The sequence below is a fragment of the Parasteatoda tepidariorum genome, chromosome 5 (assembly GCF_982258835.1).
Source record: "Parasteatoda tepidariorum strain Cologne lab strain chromosome 5, Ptep-v5.0, whole genome shotgun sequence".
Lineage (NCBI taxonomy): Eukaryota > Metazoa > Arthropoda > Arachnida > Araneae > Theridiidae > Parasteatoda > Parasteatoda tepidariorum.
This window is the reverse complement of record NC_141759.1, coordinates 2708948-2729763: the sequence shown is the minus strand read 5'-3', so window position 1 is coordinate 2729763 and position 20816 is coordinate 2708948. Positions and strand designations below refer to the sequence as shown.

Sequence of the window (20816 nt, the reverse complement as noted above, 5' to 3'; positions counted from 1 at the left end):
AATGCAGAGTTGAGTTTTCTCATTCGTTATTCAAATTCGCAGACGATCGTGCTATTGCATAACTTGAATAAACTATAATGATGATGCGGATATAAAGATTTCTCACTGGATATTCAATTTTTGGCATCTTTTTTTCTCGCTTTTCGTAGAATCCTTTTTTATTTTCCCCTTCACAGTGTTTTTATAGGGTAGGACAGTTTGACAAAGAATGTGGAAATGACTGAGCTCTTCTTTTTCTTTTTCATTGTACGAAGAATATCGTTCGTGATAGATTTAGTGGAACATATATTATGCAGCGTATACCTGAGAAATCAAGTTACTGTCACACGCTGGAAATTTAAATGTCCTTTTTCCGACATCAGACATTATTTTGCAGTGTTTTATTTTGAATTCATTTCCTATAAAATGCAGTCATTTAGAATTTCGAAACTGTCAGTGTAATAAATATTTTGTTATATTCTACTAAACCAGACGACGAAATGCTACCCACACAGTATCTTTTCTACCTTATTCGTTTTTTTAACGGTCTAAATTTGATTATAAATATTATATAGTTATTCAGTGTTCTGTTTGCACTGAATATATTTCCTAAAATATCCGAGTATTTATCAAATAGGAATGTTCCGTTAAAGTATTAGGGACAACCTTACTGCGAAAAAACATTGCATAATTAGCAGGACCTGAAAATGATGCTGAATGAAAGGCCTTTTGTGTCTGAAAACTCCGATAGGCCCTGTATTTTTTAACCCTGCATGTTAATCAGATAGCTTAAGACACAGATGAGACGGCAATCAAAATTTCATTGAAAATCGTCAAGAGGAGGAATAGGGTTGTTGTTGACGCATGCCTGTTTAGGGAGAGGGGGTGCGATTGTTCTTGTTTTCCAGTGGCGCCATCTATGGCCAGGAATTCGGCTTCTGCCGCACCATACGCCGTTTATAGGGCGGACCCATTCATACATCCATTCATTCATCCACAGATCGTAATTTTGACTTGAATCAGAGAACGATCTCCAATCCAGTACCCCCAGAGGTATTGATTTGTTATGGCAACATGGAGGACTTTTGCGACTCGACAGATTTAACGTGCATCAGTCACTTTAGTACACGGGAAGTCTTTGGCCGGCTGGGTTCGAACCCACGAACTCTCGGACATGGGCCCAGCTCTCTACCGACCAGGCTATCCCCGGCCTGACGAATAGGGTGGAATTGTTTATCGAACTGTACCGTGCGTGCGTAGCAAAGCTTCTAGTCTGAAATTGCATTATCGATCGATTTCAATTCGCGCTTCTCGTTGTATTTATATATTAAAACTATATAGTTAACCTTCTGGAAAGACCACCTCTATGTAGCGACCACTTCTATTTAGAATCACTTTTTGGAGGCAGGGAATTTTTTCTGTTGACTTTGCGTTGAAGAAAACTTTTAGGAGCGACTGTTAAGACCTCTCCAAGCTACCAGGAAAACATCTGCACCCAATGCCAAAAAGGTCAAGTAAGGAATTACAAAAATTATCAAAACAAAAAATTTAACAGAATAAATAACTACATTAAAATGTATTCCAAATATGTGTGTGTGACCCTTGGAACGGAGAGGGGTCGCTCAAGAGTGGTTTCACTGAATATCTTCATCAAAATGCTAATACAGGGTGCGTTCTGAAAGTAATGCGCATTTTCTGGGAAAAATAGATTTATTGATCATTGATCCAATGGGTACAAACGGTTAAAATTCTTCAAAATAGTTCCCTTGTGCATCAATACACTTGCGGAGACGATTCTGCCACTCCTGGAAGGCATCCTGGAACTCCTCGACAGGATTGCCTCTCAGGAGCCTTGTAACATGAGCCTGGATGTTCTCCATCGACTCCCAGTGCTTTTCCTTCAGCTCTCTTTTCAGTTGGGGGAGCAACAAAAAAAAGTCACACGGCCCCAAGTCAGGGCTATAGGGAGGCTGAGGCACCAACTCATCAATTCTTCACTGCACAAAACTCGAACTTTTTTTGCTCCTCCCTCAACACCTTCGGCACAAGCTTCGCAGAGACCTTTCGCGTTTGCAAATCCTCCGTCACAATCCCATGTACCACACATTTTGACGAGTTCAGGGTGTTAGCGATTGCCTGAATGCTTAACCGACTGTCTGACTTCAAAAGCACACGCTGGACGTTTTCATCGGATCGGGCTGTTGTGGGGCTTCCAGAACGAGGCTCGTCGGTGACCTTCACCCGACCCTCCTTGGAGGCCTTGTGTCACCTTCCACACTGAGATCCCGAAATCCATTCCTCCTAAGAGTCGTCTTGAAGCACGTGATGAGTTTCCGTCGCACACAAAACTTTATCGTGTATCGTTGTTCCAGCGAGCACTCCATCACGCCGTGACTCGATCGAAAAAAGACTTTGCGCGAAGACCCGTCCTACCGCTCGGAGCGATCTGAGATCAGGCTTGTTTGGAAGGACAAATCCCCCACCACATTTTTCGACCCATCTGAGTGCGCTGCGATCAATAGTCGCGTCACAATAAAATTATGCGCATTACTTTTAGAACGCACCCTGTATACTAATTCGTTGACACCACTATTCATTACGAAAACTATTCACCTTGAATTGACTTGTTTTTACCTGATATAAGGAACGAAAAATAAATATTTATTAGAAACGCGTTATAAATTTTCGGTAGAACTAGGTTTTTATTAAATGCAGCTATAAGCTAAAATAAGAATCGTCTGCATTTTAAAATGCAACAATGCCTAAAATTAATCCTATGAGCAAATGCGTTTTTATCTCATTCTGCTCTAACGGTTTATTGTAGAATGTTCTAATATCGGTGATCTTTCTCGTGCTTCTGAAAGTATGCAAAATTTCATCTTTCTTGTTTTAATGGCTATTAAGGAACGGCAGACATTCATTTATATACAGAGGTTGAGCAAAATAATGGCAGCACTTCTATACTAACACATTTTTTGTTCTTTCTAAAAAAAATACAAGTACTAAAAGAATCATTTTAAAAACTTATATAAGTTTAGGTCATGTGCTTTCACATACTTGTTAATGAGGTTTCTTTTAGAGGTGTGAGGAATCGATAGTAAGTTTTTTAAAAAAAAGTACCACACTACACTACAAACTACGAAAAAAAGTAGTGACTACAGTAGTTTTATTACTTGTAGTGCGTTACTTTTGACCACTGCCTGAAACTCACGATTTTAAAATGATAGCACATCGAGTTCCCCCAACACTCTAACTAACCAGCAACCATCTCATTTCCTTAAAAATTTGAATATGACTGGTTACAAAAATGTGCAATTGTGTATGATTCTTTGGATGGCTGCATTGTTAAGGTTCCTCTTTTTTCTTCAATCTCTTATGTTTCTTTATTAACTCAAAAGCGACAGTTTTGAAATGATAACAAAGAAAATTATTCTAAACTAGTGCTGTTATTAAATTTGTTTTCTACAAAAATAAAATCACTTTCCTCAATCTTTTACAATACATGAACATTTTTTGTGTCATAATTTTTTTTCTCCTCCGTAGTTTGCGTTTTACGTGAAATTTCAAACCGAATTTAAGTGCAATAATTTTTGTTAAAAGTTTTATGAAACGTTTTAACAGAAAGAAGAAAAAACCTTGATGTCGTTAAATCTTTTCCCACTTATAAATAAGCACAAAAAATCTTTTACAAAGTTAGGAAATCCCTTTCGATAATTTATTGAATTATTTCTCCTCATTATTCAAGACTCTATATAGCAACTTGATAAATTGTTGTATATTACATATTTAAAACCCAGTTTCAACATGCATTTTTCATAAAAAAGTAGTTATATAAAACATATATTTGTCTTAACGTACTCAAGAAACAACCTTTGTGCCATTAAATCATTATCCATTTTTAAATAAACAGGAAAAGGAACTTTTAGCACGGATAGAAAATCTCTTTTAAGGCAACTTATCGAATTATCCCGCTTAATTATTCAATACTTTTGTTCACAACTTGATAAATGGTTGTGTTGACTTCTTCTGGGAGAATAAAAATTGGAAGATGGCATATCTTGTAATACCATCATTCTCTAGTCCAGAATTTGTCCTCCCACGTCTTTATGAGGTCCTTTAATATTTCATGCAGGAGGATGAGGGAGGGGGGAAACGCCCTGAGACAACGCCACTGACATATGGATGGTGTGTGTGGACCCAATGGCTCAGAAAAAATATCCATCGTCTGCGTCCTTTTTATCGATTATCGTCTTCTCCAGACACCTACAGGATTGCTTTACTTCGGGACGGTTTTCTTTGGGTCACTTCATCTTGAGGCCACTTTCGTGAAGAGAGTGACCTTGAGAAGAAAGACCAGCCCATTGTGGAACACAGAAAAGCAACTAACGATGTGCAGTGCTATATTGATATAGCGGATAAAAGAGCACTGGAAGAAAAGGCTCAAAAAATAACATTTCATTCATTATGAAGCGAATGTAACATCCGATTCGATTCGTTGAATCAGAATTTAAAGTCATTAAACAGCTATTTGAATATAATCAGATATTTTCTAAAAAATAATTATTAAGATATAAAACTTTTAATTTGAAGTGGGTAGACATAATGCTTTGCGTATTTTATGCTGTACATTGGGGGGGGGGCAAGCCCCTTGTTCAATGACGCTCACCAACCCCGGTGAGTGCTTCGAAATCATTGCTATTTATTGGCATAAAACAGTTGAAATGAATCGGTAAAATCCTAGAATAGCCCACTTTTGGCGACTTTTTGAAATCTCGCCATGTTGGTGATTATTACTAGCATCAACGTTGCTTTCTGATTATTAAAAAAAAAACATTTAAATGATTACAAATTTATTAAAATACTTTTAATAGAATAAAAAATCAAACCCATTTATTCTCCCTATTTAAGGAATTCATACGTTATCGAAATTAACTTTTGATTCATACACCATTCAATCATCGCTCTCTTACCTTTTGCATTCAATAAAGTTAAAAATGTAATCGTTCATTCGCTCGCCATTTTCAACCGGTACCGCACAAAAAAAAGAAAAGAAATAATAACGGTTAAAATATTAAATAATAACGATGATTCTTACAGCAAGGGATCAGATGCACAATTGGCGAAAAAATAAATTCTTTTACCTCTTTTCTAACGAGATCCAATAATCACGTAGATATACGTATCAAATAACCAATCAGGTTTAAGAATTTAGGAGGTGTGATCGTGTGTTCAAAATAATCTGCCCAAAATATATTCCAGAAACCTAGTTATGGTAAACTAGGTTTCAAAACTTGCTAAGGTTATTTGCAAAACTTGCTTGGCGAGATTTTAAAAAAATCGCCAAGGGGTGGGCTATTCTAGGAACCATCCAATTATTCAACAAAAAATATATGCACCATAAAATATATGAAAAGAACACTTGTGCCTCCACTTTCCACATCCAAATAGTTTCCTTCTGATACTATTAAGATCTACAAGTGAACAAAAATTATTTTCTTAAGTAATCATTTTTTGAAATAACATTTAAAATTAATAGTTATAGAAAATTTGGTGAGTTCACAAGAGTAATTTAATATTTTTACTTACCGAACAGACGGATGTATTTTAAATACAATTTTTGCATTCATCAGTTTCTGCATGAAACTGAAGTGTAAATCATTTAACGAATCTCTTTAACCGTTATATTAATGTCATTTGCACCAAAAAATAATAAATAATAATTATAAGATGGTTAATAAAAGATCGGACACCGATTTAAATAACTTTATCTTAAAATGTAATGCAGAATTACATTATTCTAATTATAAAAATGAAAACAATCCTCTTAATTTAGGAAACAAACAAAATTAAAAACGTTATAATAACAATACAGGTAAATATCTTTAAATTAGGTGGAAAGAATGATGTACTCTTATGCTAGTACAGAACGCTGTGGTAAAATCAAACTGTACCAACGAAAGGAGCAACAGCCGCCAATGCACCGATAATGTACTGATTAATGAATTAGGGAAACAAAAATATTTATATTGAAAACAATTCGCGATCGCAACACTTGAATACACCCTCTAGCGGAGAATATATTTTCAGGCTTTTATTTATGAAGTTTTCATTTAGTTCTATTAAAATGAATGGCAGAGTAGGACGACATATTTTTAGTAGCAAATAAGAAGCAAAATTTCGCTAAGGAAAAGACAGAAGAACTTTTAAAAAAAACGACCCAGAACATTGGTAAATCTTTCTGAAACAAAACAATTTCTCAATAATTTTTACCTTTCTATTATCAACAAACCTACAACCGATAACTTCCATCATTGCATACTGTTACAGATGTGTGTATTAAGGTAAAATACATTTTTCCGTCTTCAATTCATTACAAATTAAAGTGAACTCAACATTGCTTACTTCATTCCAATGAAGAAATGTGATTTCAGAACGTGAAGAACTGTAATAGTTATAGAATATTCTTCTTCCTTATCGAATAGTACATATTTCTGTATCAATATAAGTCGGAAAACAACAATAAAAATCATTCGAATTACTTAAAATAATATCATTTGTGCTGATTATTAATAAATTTTTTATCGTTTTCTTGATAAGTATTTCTTAATTTTGAATGATAAATTTCTACTGGAATTCAGCTATTCTGTTTTAGTTACATATTGAAATTCATATCGAGATCTTACAATTATAAAATTTTGCTGTGTGGTGTGTCTTATAAAAGTAATGATTTCTAAGTTTAAACTTAGAAATTGTTTTCGCTTTAAACGCTGTTAAATCTATTAAACACTATTCTAAAAATTGATATTATCTACCAAAAAATCCAAAGGTAAATTCGAAATTTTTTGTATTAAACATATAAAAGTGGCCATCAGTGAAAGGTCATAGCCTAGTTAGGCGAGATAAAAAGCTTAACCTACAAGAGCACGAAGAACAGATCTAAGAAGAAAAGAAAAAAAAGAAGATAGAAACTCCCATTTGTTTTGGGTATAAATTCGATTTAAAAATTATCCAAGATCGTGTTACGAATCTCAATTGAGTGGAAACTCACTTCTTTCAGGATTTTATAACTTCATTTTGTTTGCTTTTCAAAATGGGCTGGCTTATCCCACGAGTGATACTCCAACGTTGTTAAAGGGGAAAAAATATCTCCATTGTTTTATCGTTTCATTTCTTTTGACGTATTACATACCGACTTTTAGACAGTAATATGCTTTTTTTTATAACTGTTGCGATTTTTTAAAAATTGTAAATAAAATTTAGATTAATTTGCATCTATCTTTGGCCAGTAATATGCTAATTTTCATTAGTGTAGGTAAAATTAAGAATTATTGTAGTTCAGTAATATTAAATTTTTTCTTCGGAAAATTTAACACCGAAGTCTTGTTATTAATCTTGGTAATTGGGTATTATTTGGGTATCTGATGAAAAGCTTGCTTTTGAAGAAAAATAATTTCTCTGGTAACTGTTATGAACAGAACTTAGATATAAATTTCCTATGCAAAGCCAAATCAGCTACTTATGTTCGAAATATGAATAGGTAAAAATTCTGTAAAATAAAGCTGATTACTTAGAATTAGGAAAATTATTTTGTGGTTGAGTGTTTATACTATAAGTAGATATGAGCAATAGTTTAAAAATATCTCTTTTAGAATGAGATTTATTAACATATTTTTTACACTTGTACATAAGTGCTTATATTATTACATAAGTAAGTGCTTATGTTATTTTGAATTCATGTTATTTCCAATTTTGAATTTCTTTTTTTGACTTACATGATTATGCATGATGTATCAAAACTGTACACGTAGCCCCCCAAAAAATGTCATTAGTAAAATCTCCGTTGCAGGTTTGCCGAATTTTTTCAAATACAAGCTTTTTTATACTTTTATAAATGGTACCTGAAAACTCCCCCATCTATTCACCGTACACTTCCCTCTTTTGGGGGACGATTTGAGGGGGAAAATGAAGAGATATATTTTCATTAGTATTTTTTCGCGCTAAATTGTATGAAACCATCAGACTAATAGTTTAAAAGTTATAAGGGTTTACGAACAAAACAATACAAATTTGTACGCGTGCCTATTTACGCATCTGATATCAAAGAAAGTGAAACATTGTTTCCCATATATTTTTGTTAACACTGGATTGAGTGAAACCCTACACAAATTAATTAGAACATTTTAGTTTAAAAGTTTAGGAGTTTTTATATAAAATGCACGACATGTAGAAAGCTCTCATTACCGTCTGGCAAGTTTTGAAAATGAGCGCCTGTTTTTAAGCGCTTAAAGCACATCGACTGTTATTTCTTATTCATGTATATTTTCTAAGCGAATAAAGTTTTAAACCAAGTGATAACTTACTGCTTCAGTGTTTTAGGACTATTTAGTCATATGTGTATTTGCTATAAATAATAATCTCGCTATAACGACAAATTTCATCTGTTATAACGGATCTTTGCATTATAATTTTAAACAAATGTATGAAGTTTCTTTTTTTCTTGCAGCCGGCAGACTTCGGGTCGATGTGTCTTTCCATAACCGGACGGACGTCGAAGACTTGTTGCGCCGGAGCCCTTACATGAGGGGACGGGGCTCGTGGACGCCCCATCACTGCGCCCCTCTCTTCAGGGTAGCTATCATTATCCCTTATAGGGATAGACTAGAACATCTCACCACCCTCCTATACACCCTACACCCTCTCCTTCAGCGACAACTCCTGGAATACAGGGTGTACGTCGTTGAACAGGTATCTCTCTCTCTCTCTCTCTCTCTGTAATTATTACAGACACATTTGACTTTTAAATCTGTTACTGTGAATGACAGAAATGTGTGGTTATTGACCTCCACGGGTGAATGTTGACCATCTCGTAGTCGCTTTGGTAAATGTCCGAAATATATACAAGGTCTTGTTATGTGCCACTGCCCGGTATGCCCTACATCAATGTTTTTTTAAGGACAAGTGCCCGGTATGCATTCAACCGGTACTCCGAACACTGATGTTTCTCCTAACAGATATAACATCCTCAACAGATATTAAAATATCGAATAAATATTATAATATCAACAGATAAATGAATATCAAATCGGATGTATAACAACAAATATTTCGGACATTCACCAAAGCGATGATGTGATTGTTGACATTCACCGATGAATGTCGACATTCGTTTGATTTCGATCATTCACGGTAACATCTACTACAAAAATAGGAAATAGATTGAGGGAAGCATTTTCGTAAAAGTTCGTTTATAATATGTCTTCATGGCCATTTAAATTATGTTAAAATTGTACAAGGGGCATCTGAAAAAAAAACAACTTTATAAAAAGATTAGAAAGTTGTAATTAACTTGAAATAGACATAGAAATTAAAATGAAATCACTTATTTAAATATTAATAATAGTTTAATAAATACACTGGTTATCATAAATTAAGGAAAAATCACAAAAATAGCGATAACTCTTTCAAAAGTAAGCCAAACCGTGCAAAATTTGCATATGTTGTCCACTAAGAGTAGCTGAGTAAAATTGCAATATGCAAATTAGTGGCGCTGCACTCGGCTTACGTCATCTGCCTGGAGCATAAAAGTCCAAGTTTGAGAGAAAGCACACAAATTTTACTGTGATTGCGACATTGAAAATCTGAGATAGCCAATTCGTAATAATGACCTCTAGGCATCATTTGCCTGAAGAACTACGATGGAGAGCCATCGGGAGACTAGAGGCAGGGCAGAGTCAATCAGAAGTGGCCAGATGGCTAAATGTGAGTCCATCTGTGGTTCATAGACTTTGGAGGCAATTTCAAACCACAGATTCGGCATCTAGGAGGTTCAGTCAAGGACGGCCAACTGTTACGACCAGTGCCGATGACCGATATTTGACATTAAGTGCACGCAGGAATAGAACCGCTACTCCGACACATCTTAGATCCTCTCTTGCTGCAGCCACCGGAAGGTTGGTGTCAACGTCAACTGTGCGCAGAAGGCTCCACGAAGGTGGTCTGTATGCGAGACGACCAGCCATTTGCGTGCCGCTCACATCACGCCATAGGAGAGACCGTTTGCAGTGAGCCCGACAACATGTCCACTGGACGTCAGATCAATGGAGGCCTGTTCTCTTTACGGATGAGTCCAGGTTTAGTCTAGAAAGTGACAGTAGACGTTATTTGATATGGAGAGAACCTGGGACCCGTTATCATCCATCAAACATCCGTGAAAGAGATGCATACGGAAGAGGCAGTGTCTGTGTTTGGGGAGGCATATCCTTAGGAGGGCGCACATACCTCCATGTCTTTCCAAGGGGAACCGTGAATGCTCAGGTTTATCGAGACAACATCCTTGATGCTTATGTGCGGGGCAATTGGTGATTGCTTCCTGTTACAGGACGATAATGCAAGACCACACAGAGCTCGCATTGTTGATGATTATCTTCAACAGGAAACAATTACTCGCATGGAGTGGCCAGCTCGATCCCCGGACTTGAATCCTATCGAGCACGTTTGGGATGCTCTAGGGAGGCGTGTATCTGCCATCAATCCGCCCCCTCAGACCCTTGCCACGCTTGCAACTGCTTTACAAGAGCAATGGCTCTCACTTCCTATTGAACTGATAGACCGCATAATTGAAAGCATCACACATCGCTGTTTGTGCTGTATTGCTTCTAGAGGCAATCATATTCCATATTAAAGGTACTTTTTCTATTGCAAACCGATACTTCCAATTTGTTTATTTTATACATGTGCTAATTTCTATACTACTATTAATGTCTGATAATTTCTTTTTATGTTGTTTAATACCTTACTATGTGTTGTATATTGTGGGTAAGTTTCATAAAATTCCATGTGTAATTTCTTGAGTTATCGCGATTTTTGTGAATTTTCCTTAATTTATGATAACCAGTGTAGTTTATTTAACATAAATGCAATATAGGACTTCATCTGAGTGTTCCCTGCAAGCATTCACGTGAGAACTTTTTTTGTGAGTAACTGTTTAATAAAACAAAACTGTGTTATTCGTGTTCCGAAACCCAATTGAAATTAAAATATAGAAGATAAGAATTCATATAATCTATGAAAAGTAATAAATAAGATTTAATGCATGAAAATACATAATAAAATAAGATTTAATACTTGAAAACACGTTGGAAAATGAGATTTAATGCATGAAAGTACATGATAAAATAAGATCTAATGCATGAAAATATATGATAAAGTAAGATTTGATGCAGGAAAATACATGATAAAATAAGATTTAATACATGAAAAGTAATACAATTTTGCAAACCATAATTGAACAAAGCATACGGGTAAAAATAACAAAACATTTGAGCAAGTATAGACTTGTATTTACTTAATATATAATAATAAAAAAATACATTTAGGAACATGTAGGTATACACGGATGTGCATATATGGCGATATTTATGACAGCGTAGTAGTCAAATGAAATCATGTTGTATTATGAGTATTTAATTTTATATCTATTTAGTAATATTTTTATGTGTATTTAATTAATTGTTTTGTGTTAAAATGCATATAATTATTTAATAACTTTAATTTTTTCCTAATTTGGAGCATTAAATTTGAGCTAAGTTTTTTCACAAAAGTTAGAATGTTAATGAACGATAATTAAATACAGTGCCTATCGCACACTAAATTAGTTGAAATATAATTCTTTTACTTAACTTAGATATTTATTATGTGTTTACGTAATTTATTGTAACCGTGATATATTTTTGTTTTGTGTACCTCCTGGCAACTTCGAGGTCTAACTAGTTTGTGTATGTTCCAAATGCCTTCGTGCCTATATTTGTGATAAGTCTCCGTGTAAATCTTTAGTGAAAGAATTGAAATCTTAGAGAAAGAATCTTTGTGATAGAATTTAGAACGTGTCACTTAGGAGCATTGATGCTTGACGGGCATGGTTTACTCGAAAATAGAATGGAAAGAACAGTGGCTAACGTAAACAAATGCCACGTATCAACAACCCTTGGGGATCGAGATACCCACAGTATTTACGTTGAACATAATATAACAATGTGGTTGTTTGTTCCTACTTAAGGCATGCTTTTATGTGCCTAAAATTATAAGTATAATTCATATTTTGCTTGTTTTATTATAACAGTAAAATAGGAACTTTGAAATATTTTTTTTTAAATATTCGCGTTTATACTTCAATCAACACCTCCGAGAAGAAAGAAGACCTCAGCACGAATCAATCTAGCAGATAAACTGCGCAGTGGATGGCAAATACGAAAAATGCCACTACGCTAGGGCTACTAAGCTTCGCAGTGGGGAAAAATACAAAAGATATCATATGCTTGGACTACTTAAGGATCAAATTTCTTGTTCATGGTAACCTGTGATGAGGCCTTCTCTTTTCTGGGAGCATTCACCACTTCTCCAAATGCGATAAAATCATACATTTGGCAAATAAAATTGCGTTTTGGCGAATGATTTTTTCCACTAAAAAGAAATTGAAATGATGTCGAAATGAATTTTTCTAAACAAATCAGTATTTTTGATTCAATGACAGTAATTTCCTCTTAGAATAACCAATCCTCGTTTCTAAGAGGTGTTGCTTCTGCAGAGAAGAGGATGAACTTTTTAAGTGACTGAAACTAATGTGATACATTATATTTATAAAATTAAAGATATTAATAGTTTGTACATTAATGAAATAATTGAAGTTAAATGTTGATATAGTGGGGAAATGATACATTCAACAAAGGTGTGCTGATGAACGCAGGAGTGCGTGAGGCTCTGAAAGATTCTGACTTCCAATGTTTCGTCTTCCATGATGTCGACATGATACCGGAGGATGACAGAAACCTTTACACCTGTCCACCCTCACCACGTCACCTATCAGTAGCCGTCGACAAATTCAACTACACGTCAGTATTATTTTGATTTCTATATTTATCCCCCCCCCCCTCTTGGAACAGCCGACCCAATTTTTTTGTGTCTACGTCCACTCATGATCTCCGTAGCCTTGTCATTTTTAACCTAATCCAGAAGACAAGGAAACTCCTGTATCAAGTACTGAGAGAAATTTTCCTTCGTGGAGGATTTTTTGATGGAACTAACCCGTATTTGCGTTATATGAAAAGGAAAAACACGAAAATCTTGCACGCTTAGTCTGATGGCAACGGCACTCTAACCCATGATCCGTCTACCACTGAGGATAATTTAACATCCCCACTGTGGTTGGTGAAAGCCGGATGGGGAATTCGCATGAATGAGGAATTCGGATTCGAACCCGGTTCACCTCATTGGAAGGCGAACGCTCTATCCATCGCAGTTTCCTTGGAATTTTAGCTAAATTTTTTATTTTCAATCTTTTTTATGTATTTAACAAATTTTGGATGATGTGCCATTGTGGCTCAGGGGATAGAACGCTCGCCTCCCAATGAGCTGACTCGGGTTCGATCTCAAAGTCGATGGGTCGATTCTAATTCTGCTTCCGGCTCACACCGACGACAATACTGACGGAAAATATCCTCAGTGGTAGACGGATCATGAGTTAGAATCTCTTTGCCAACAGGCTAACCGTTGGAGGTTTCCATGGTTTTCCTCTCCCTATAGCACAAATGAGGGTTATTTCGATCAAATCCTCCACGAAAACTTGTTTGTCCCATTGCTTGAGGCGGAAGTTCCTTTCTCTTCTGTAACAAGACTACGAAGTTGAACATCTCTGTAACTAACATCATAAACTCAGAATTAGGTCGGCTGTTCAACACCGGTTATAAAATATAACTCTTAATGATATGGTATTAATTCGACAGCAGAACACTTTTTACATGAAGGTTTAAAATAAAAGTGTCGCTTCATTAGAACTGTTAATTCTTATTTCTCTTCATTTTTATTCTTCTACCATTTTAAGAACAAATAGAACTGGGAACAGAGATAACAGTGAATACCAGTTGCGTAAGCAATAACCAAATTCTATGAAAAGCGTTGTCAATTTATAGGTGTAAGGCAAATGGGCAAATTTATAGGCAAATGTAAAGATTCGCAATTGATTTTGGGTGGTAGCTCTCTCATTAGGATTTAAGAGTCATTTTTTTTTTTAAGAAGAAGAAGAAGAAGAAAAGGCCAGATACTGGGTTGGATATTTGATTTCGTTGAAACTTTTAGAATATATTTGGTAAATTCATGCAAAATCATTAAACATGTTTTTGTTTTTAATTTTGAGAAAAACATTTATCGAAGTTTTGGGGTGTCAAAAATGCATAAATGAAATTTTCCGAAATTTTGAGAAAAACACATCAATTTACAAGAGGCGATTCTTTTCCTTAAACTAGTGAATCGCAACACTTATCATTGTTTTATGATGTACTACTGCCCTCTAACTATTTAGACATAAATATTTTCTGTGGACCTTTGGATCAAGGGCAAAAAGTCATTCAAAAATCTGCGAAAAAAGGGATATTTTTCATCAAAATCGATTAGTATTGGCAGTGAAATACAATGTTATGTATTTTTTATTGCATGCATATCAATGAGAAATGATAAAAGAATACACATCTATGCGGTGTATATTTGGGATGACCTTAAAATTGAGCTTAAAGTAGCAGGAAATTAACATTTTGCAGAAAATTCAAAGATCATTAACTGCATCCGCCTACACTAGATAAGTAGGAAATTAGCAGGAAAAAAAACCTCAAGTATAGCAAAAACAAAATCAATGAGTAAGAGCTATGGTTACTGATTGAACTTTTTATAATAAAGCCCTAAAGTTTGAGACCCATGCCCGAGTCACTGAATACAGAAATAGTTCTGGGAATGCCGCGCATTGTTTTGTTGCTGTTGTTGTCATATGCTGTTAAAGTGAAGGAGTGCGCTACTTTTTGTTTTCCAGTGGCGCCATCCATGTCCATTAATTTGACTTCTACCACACACGTACGTCACATCCCGTTTATAGGGCGGATCCATTCAAGCATTCATTCACCCACAGATCGTAATTTTGACCTGAACCACATAACGATCCATCTCCAATTCACTACCACTAGAGGTATGATTTGTTATGGGAACATGGAGGACTTTGTCACCTCACACATTTAACGTGCACCAATCACCATTTGCTACACAAGGAGTCTTCAGCCGGTGGGGATCGAACTCACGACCCCTTGCACATAGGCCCATAGTCCTACCAACCTGGTTATCCAGGCCCCGTACATAGTTTTAAAAATGTGATTTAGGCGCCATATGAATATCTTAAATTAACACCTTCCTGAGGTGAGCTGCAATCTCATTCTAGAATTTACTGGGGGAGGAGAAAAACTTTGTTATGTAGACAAGTGACATTTTTATTTGATGCATTTTTAAAAAAGTTAAATCGAATAAAGACCCCACCCAAGTCGATACATCTAAGAGATGAGAAGTTATAAAAGTTATTATGGATAAATACAACAGTACATTTCTGTGCAAGTTTAATTGTAGGTTTTTTAAGATTAATTAAATGAGATAAAACCAAGTCAAATGAAATAAAATCCAATTTATAATGAACAGTTTCAGCAAAGTTTAATACCTTATTTTAAAATATGATATACTACGGATATATATACTACGGAATTTTCTAAATTTCAGAAACTACATTTCATGAGGTTAGCAAAAGTAAATTTTTTATTATAATAAATAACTCACGTTTTATTATAATAAATAAGAATTTCAAAAATGTTGCCCATCGTTACATGAAAATGGTTGAAACATATGCATAAAGGACAGATAAAAATGATTGAATGATTGAAACATATCTCTAAGGGGTCATATAGATAAAAATGATTGGAACATATACATAAAAGGTTAAATAAATAAAGATATTTGAAACATGTATATAAAGGGTCGTATCGATAAATGGTCAGGCTCTTAAATTCTAATTTAAGTATTAAGTAAAATTTTCTCATTCAATTCGCAGTAAAAAATACTTTAGTTAAACCTCAAATGTTGGAGGATATAATCACAATTCATACTTAACCTGATAATCAATAGGAATTCTATTAAATGTCTATGTGAAATCTTTAATTAATTTATGTTATATAAACACTCTAAATGTATCATGCCTTTTTTGTACACACAGATTACCGTACGCATTACTGGTAGGAGGAGTATTTTCCATCAAACTGGAACACTACCTGGCAGTGAACGGATACTCTAACCTGTACTGGGGTTGGGGGGGTGAAGACGATGATATGGCATACAGGTAACTATCTCTCTCCAATTCATTTCAATTGTTTTCTCTTAGAAATCAGCCTGTTTTATCAAAATTTCAATGGATCCTGTTGATTTAGGAAACATATTTAATAAAAGTTATTAACTCTAGTTATTTTTATTTGCATTATAAAATTGAATAATAAAAATTTCACTATTTAGTCATGAAGTTATACTTTCTGTTCAGGAGTAACAGTAAACAGAGCGCATGGGTCGTGATTGTATGCGTTGCTAGGGCGACCGCTGCTGTTTGATCATTTTTTCAGAATCCTCTTTTTTTTCTTTTATTATTATGCATTGGGTTGGTGAGTGAATTTTTGAGATATGGGACCAGGGGGATCCTATGAAATGCTTCTCGAGTTGTAATTAAAAGAGAATTTCATCATTTAAGCGAAGTTTTTGTAATACTTGTTTTAATGAAGAACCAGAAATTCTAACCTACAGATAGAATGACGGCGCCTGCGCACTGTTGACTGTTACTCTTGAACACTTTCATTTAATTGAATGAAAATTTTTAACTTTAAAGGAAATAATTTTATCTATCATCTAGAAACATAGCTATAAATCATTATTTGTTTCCATAAAGTAAAATTTAAGCTCTTTCTTAAAGATTTATCTGGTATTAAAATAAAATTATCGTTTGAATTTTTAATTTGCCATTCTTTGCAATAATTGTGATAATAAAGAAAATAATTTAAATATAACCAAATTACTTCTCTAAGATTTCTTTCTATTCTTTTTTCACTGAAATTAAATTGTGAAATACTTACATGGCTTTATTTTCTTTAGTATCAGATATTTTACCTAATAGAAATCCTGAAACAGAACACAAAGGCACCCACAGAAATGTTTAACTATTCCATGATTATATTAAAGTTACCATGTACTAAGCCAGCAATCCTTAACAAAATATTTACATAACATTTAAATTTCAAAACTTAAAAAGAGTAATAAATGTAGTGTTTTATTTAAATTAAATTTGCAGAAACATGTTTGTGTATGTTGTGCATTCGAGAATCATACGAGAAAACATATATTTTTCACATAAAGTTTTAAAACCTGCTCTCAGTATTAATGAGCGAAATACCTCTACCATTGAGAAAGCTGCTATCACAAAATTTGTTTTTGTTTTTATATCTAACCATTTCCATCACTTGTATATCACCCATAAAAGATTCTGCAATAAGGACTCAAATATACTTCCTAAAAAACTAGGTGTTAAAAGCAAACATTTTTAACGGATCTTTTAAAAATATAAAAAATATTTAAACAGATTCCGGTGTCAAGCTTTTGGTATTGAGGAATTAGTCATAGAAAAAGTTATATTATGCATATAAAAAATTTGTAATATGTCATAGCAAAGAATAAACGGGACCTTTGAGATGAAAATGCAAACAGAATTATTTTCTACATTGATCTGAATTTCTTTCATCACAATTTTTATGTTCTTCAGCTAAATTCTATGTATTAAGTCAATCAAAGTCGTTTTCTACTATTATGATTATTTTAATATTATACTATTCTACATACAAGGTATGGGCACAGCCTTTGTTTCATCATTAAAATAAGAAATTATGAATTTTTTTCCCTTACTGTGCCCGCACTATGAAATACTTGGCAATTTTGTTGGTAATAATACGAAGGAAACATATCGCCAAATGATATTATTACTGTATTTCATTGATATTTCGAGTTTTGATAATTAATGGCCACACGACGAGTGTACACGTCATACACACTGCAATAGAGATTTGGCCTGACGTGTATACACGTCAAACGCGCTTAACAAGTTGAGGTTTCCGATTTCAGTCTAGCAATACAGATATTTTTATGATTTATTTCAATGAAAATATTTTAATTTCAAAAAGAGTTTACCGCGGATTAAATCTTTTAATTTGCTACGATAAAACATATTACAGTCCATCTTGAACTAAATAAAAAGAAAATAAACAATGTAGGAATTCAGATAAAGCTGTTTCACTTCTTGTTGAATTAAATAATAAGAAAGTAAGCGATGGAACTGCTATAAAACTGTATAATTATGATAAAACTGCTCTCCTCGTTGTTGAATTAAACAAGAAAATAAGCAAAATTGAGCAAAATAAAAAGAAAATAAACAATGTAGGAATTCAGATAAAGCTGTTTCACTTCTTGTTGAATTAAATAATAAGAAAGTAAGCGATGGAACTGCTATAAAACTGTATAATTATGATAAAACTGCTTCCTTCGTTGTTGAATTAAACAAGAAAATAAGCAATAGTGGAATGACGATAAAACTGTTTGACTCGTTGTTAAATTAAATCAGTGGTTCTTAACCTTTTTAAGCCGCGACCCAAATTTGAGAAATATGTTCATGTCGCGACCCAAAAAAAAGTCAAAATTAGGCTGAGTAAGCCACAAGGACTTCTTCTAGGAGGTGTTGGTATTACTTATTATTTGGTGTATTACTAACTTTTTTGGTTCGACTCAGCGCGATCCAAGAAATATGCCTCGCGACCCAATTTTGGGTCGCGACCCATAGGTTAAGAACTGCTGAATTAAATAATAAGAAAATAAAAAAATTGCGGAATAAGTATTTTCCTGCGTTCTGAACTAACTGTTCTTACTTTTAATTGCCCCGTAAATGCTACTGTTTTTATACGTATTACATCTTATTGTTATTACAAACGTAAATGTTAGTGAAAACCAAAAATGGTGACAACTACTTTACATAAAAAGTAGTGTGATATGAAGGAACATCCCTGGTGTTTTACGACATCAAGAACTGGATTTATTTTATATGACACCAAGAATTATATCTGTTTTACAGCACCCATTTTGGTGTAAAGTAGCTTTCCGTCACTTGTGTGAAGGTACACTAAAATTTTTTACAGTTCAGGTTTATTTTTATTCCCTTTTTTTATAGGATACGGTTCCGAAAGTTGGATATCATTCGACCTCCAGAAGCACTCGCCAGATACTCCATGATCAAGCATGAACACAGACCTGAATCTCCAAACGCCATCAGGTGATACATTTTATTCTTTGTTTCTATCAGTTCCTCTTTTCTAACATTCCATTGACTCGCTGACTGAAAACAGGCAGTCCTCGTGACTTCATAAGCCTGAAGAAAAAAAAGTTGGGAAATGAACATCATGACTGAAGTTAAGAACACCACTCTCTCCAACGATAAGTTGAAAATAACCACGTGAAGCAGGAACTCTCCTCCATGCGCCTGATTTTCGGCCCGACTCGGAGTGGTCTTCAACGCGAAAATGTTTGCTTGGGAGTCGTGGTGGATCAGGGGATAGAGCGCTCGCCACCCAATGAAGTGAACCGTGTTCAAATCTCGATGCGAATCTTACACACGGTTCTCGTCGATGCGAATTTTACACACGGTTCGCACCGACGATCGTGCTGACATAAAGTATCCTCAGTAGTAGACGGTGAGGGATTTGAGTCTCTTTTCAGGCTAATCGTGGGAGGTTTTCGTGGTTTTCCTCGCCATCTAACGCAAAAGTGGGTTCATTTCATCAAAAAGCCTTCACAAGGGCCATTTTTCCGTCTCGTTGGCTTAATTATGTATTCTAATTTACCTAATAATGATTTTGACAAGAAATGGAAGCGCCCAAAGCAGAACAAAGAGCAATAGTGCAAATTTTTGGTGACAGAATTGAAGATAATGCCAACATTTATAGTCCAATGGTTGTTATTTATGCTAACATGATCTATAGCTGCGCAAAAAATGGAGTGAAGAGGTTTGACTGTGGTGTACAGTGCTTAAAATCTTGTTGCACAGTTTTTGTGTTTAAAATTATTCGGAATGTTTTTAGTTTATTTCGTGACATTAATGCTTAATGCATGCACGTATTCTGAGTATTCAAAATCATTTAGCTTATATTATGGTACAAATATCCCAAACATGCACGGATTCTAAGCATTCAGAATCCTTTCTCTTATTTCTCAGAACTGGTATTCCATGAGCATATTTTTCAGAATCCTTCCATGAAATGAGTTGTTGTTGCAGGTCGGCGTTGTTGAGGATGGCGAAGAAGCGTTCGTCGAGAGATGGTCTCAACACAGTGAAGTACAGAGTGTTGTGGAGGCATGAACATTTATCTTATTCACATCTCATGATCGATATCGGCAAACACCACAGGTGGCAGTTCCTCAACGGACAACGTCTTGTAATAAACTTCTGACCCTCCTTTGTTGTCTCTCTTTCTTTTACTAACTACAATACACGAATAAAATTAACAAAAAAAAGACATTTTCAATTGCAACAGAGCTGATACTTATCCAAGATAAATTTTATTTAAAAAAAAAAAAGAAAAAACAAACTAACTTGAATTCTAATCAAAGTATGAAATTGATTTAAGCAAATTTTAAGAAAAAAAACTTTAAAATAATAAATCAGAATGGAAAAGCGCTAAAAGCAATTAAAACCAAATTTGTCTTATGTAAACAATTTAAATAAAAAAAGTGAGAAACTGAAAACAACCAAAAACGAAATTTTAAGGTACGTATGTTAGCAAAAACAGCGCTTCATCAGGGGACACACTGTCGGCTAACACAGAAGAAGTCTTTCTGTTGTCAGTGATTAAACCAAAAACTGACTGTGCCCCGAGGCCCCATAATGGATAAACTAAATAAGA

General features: G+C 34.5%; 1 protein-coding gene across 2 annotated transcripts in view; it reads left to right on the top strand.

The window, feature by feature from the left end:
• The window catches only part of LOC107437815 (beta-1,4-N-acetylgalactosaminyltransferase bre-4), a 150066-nt gene extending 129697 nt beyond the window's left edge, over window positions 1-20369 (top strand). For both annotated transcript variants that reach the window (XM_016049931.4, XM_043045914.3), the window contains exons 2-6: window positions 8483-8724; window positions 12679-12866; window positions 16052-16174; window positions 19088-19189; window positions 20189-20369. In XM_016049931.4, the coding sequence (XP_015905417.1) occupies window positions 8483-8724; window positions 12679-12866; window positions 16052-16174; window positions 19088-19189; window positions 20189-20363 (830 nt within the window). In that variant the 3' untranslated portion in view covers window positions 20364-20369. The remainder of the gene's footprint in view (window positions 1-8482; window positions 8725-12678; window positions 12867-16051; window positions 16175-19087; window positions 19190-20188) is intronic.
• The last annotated feature ends 447 nt before the right edge of the window (window positions 20370-20816 follow it).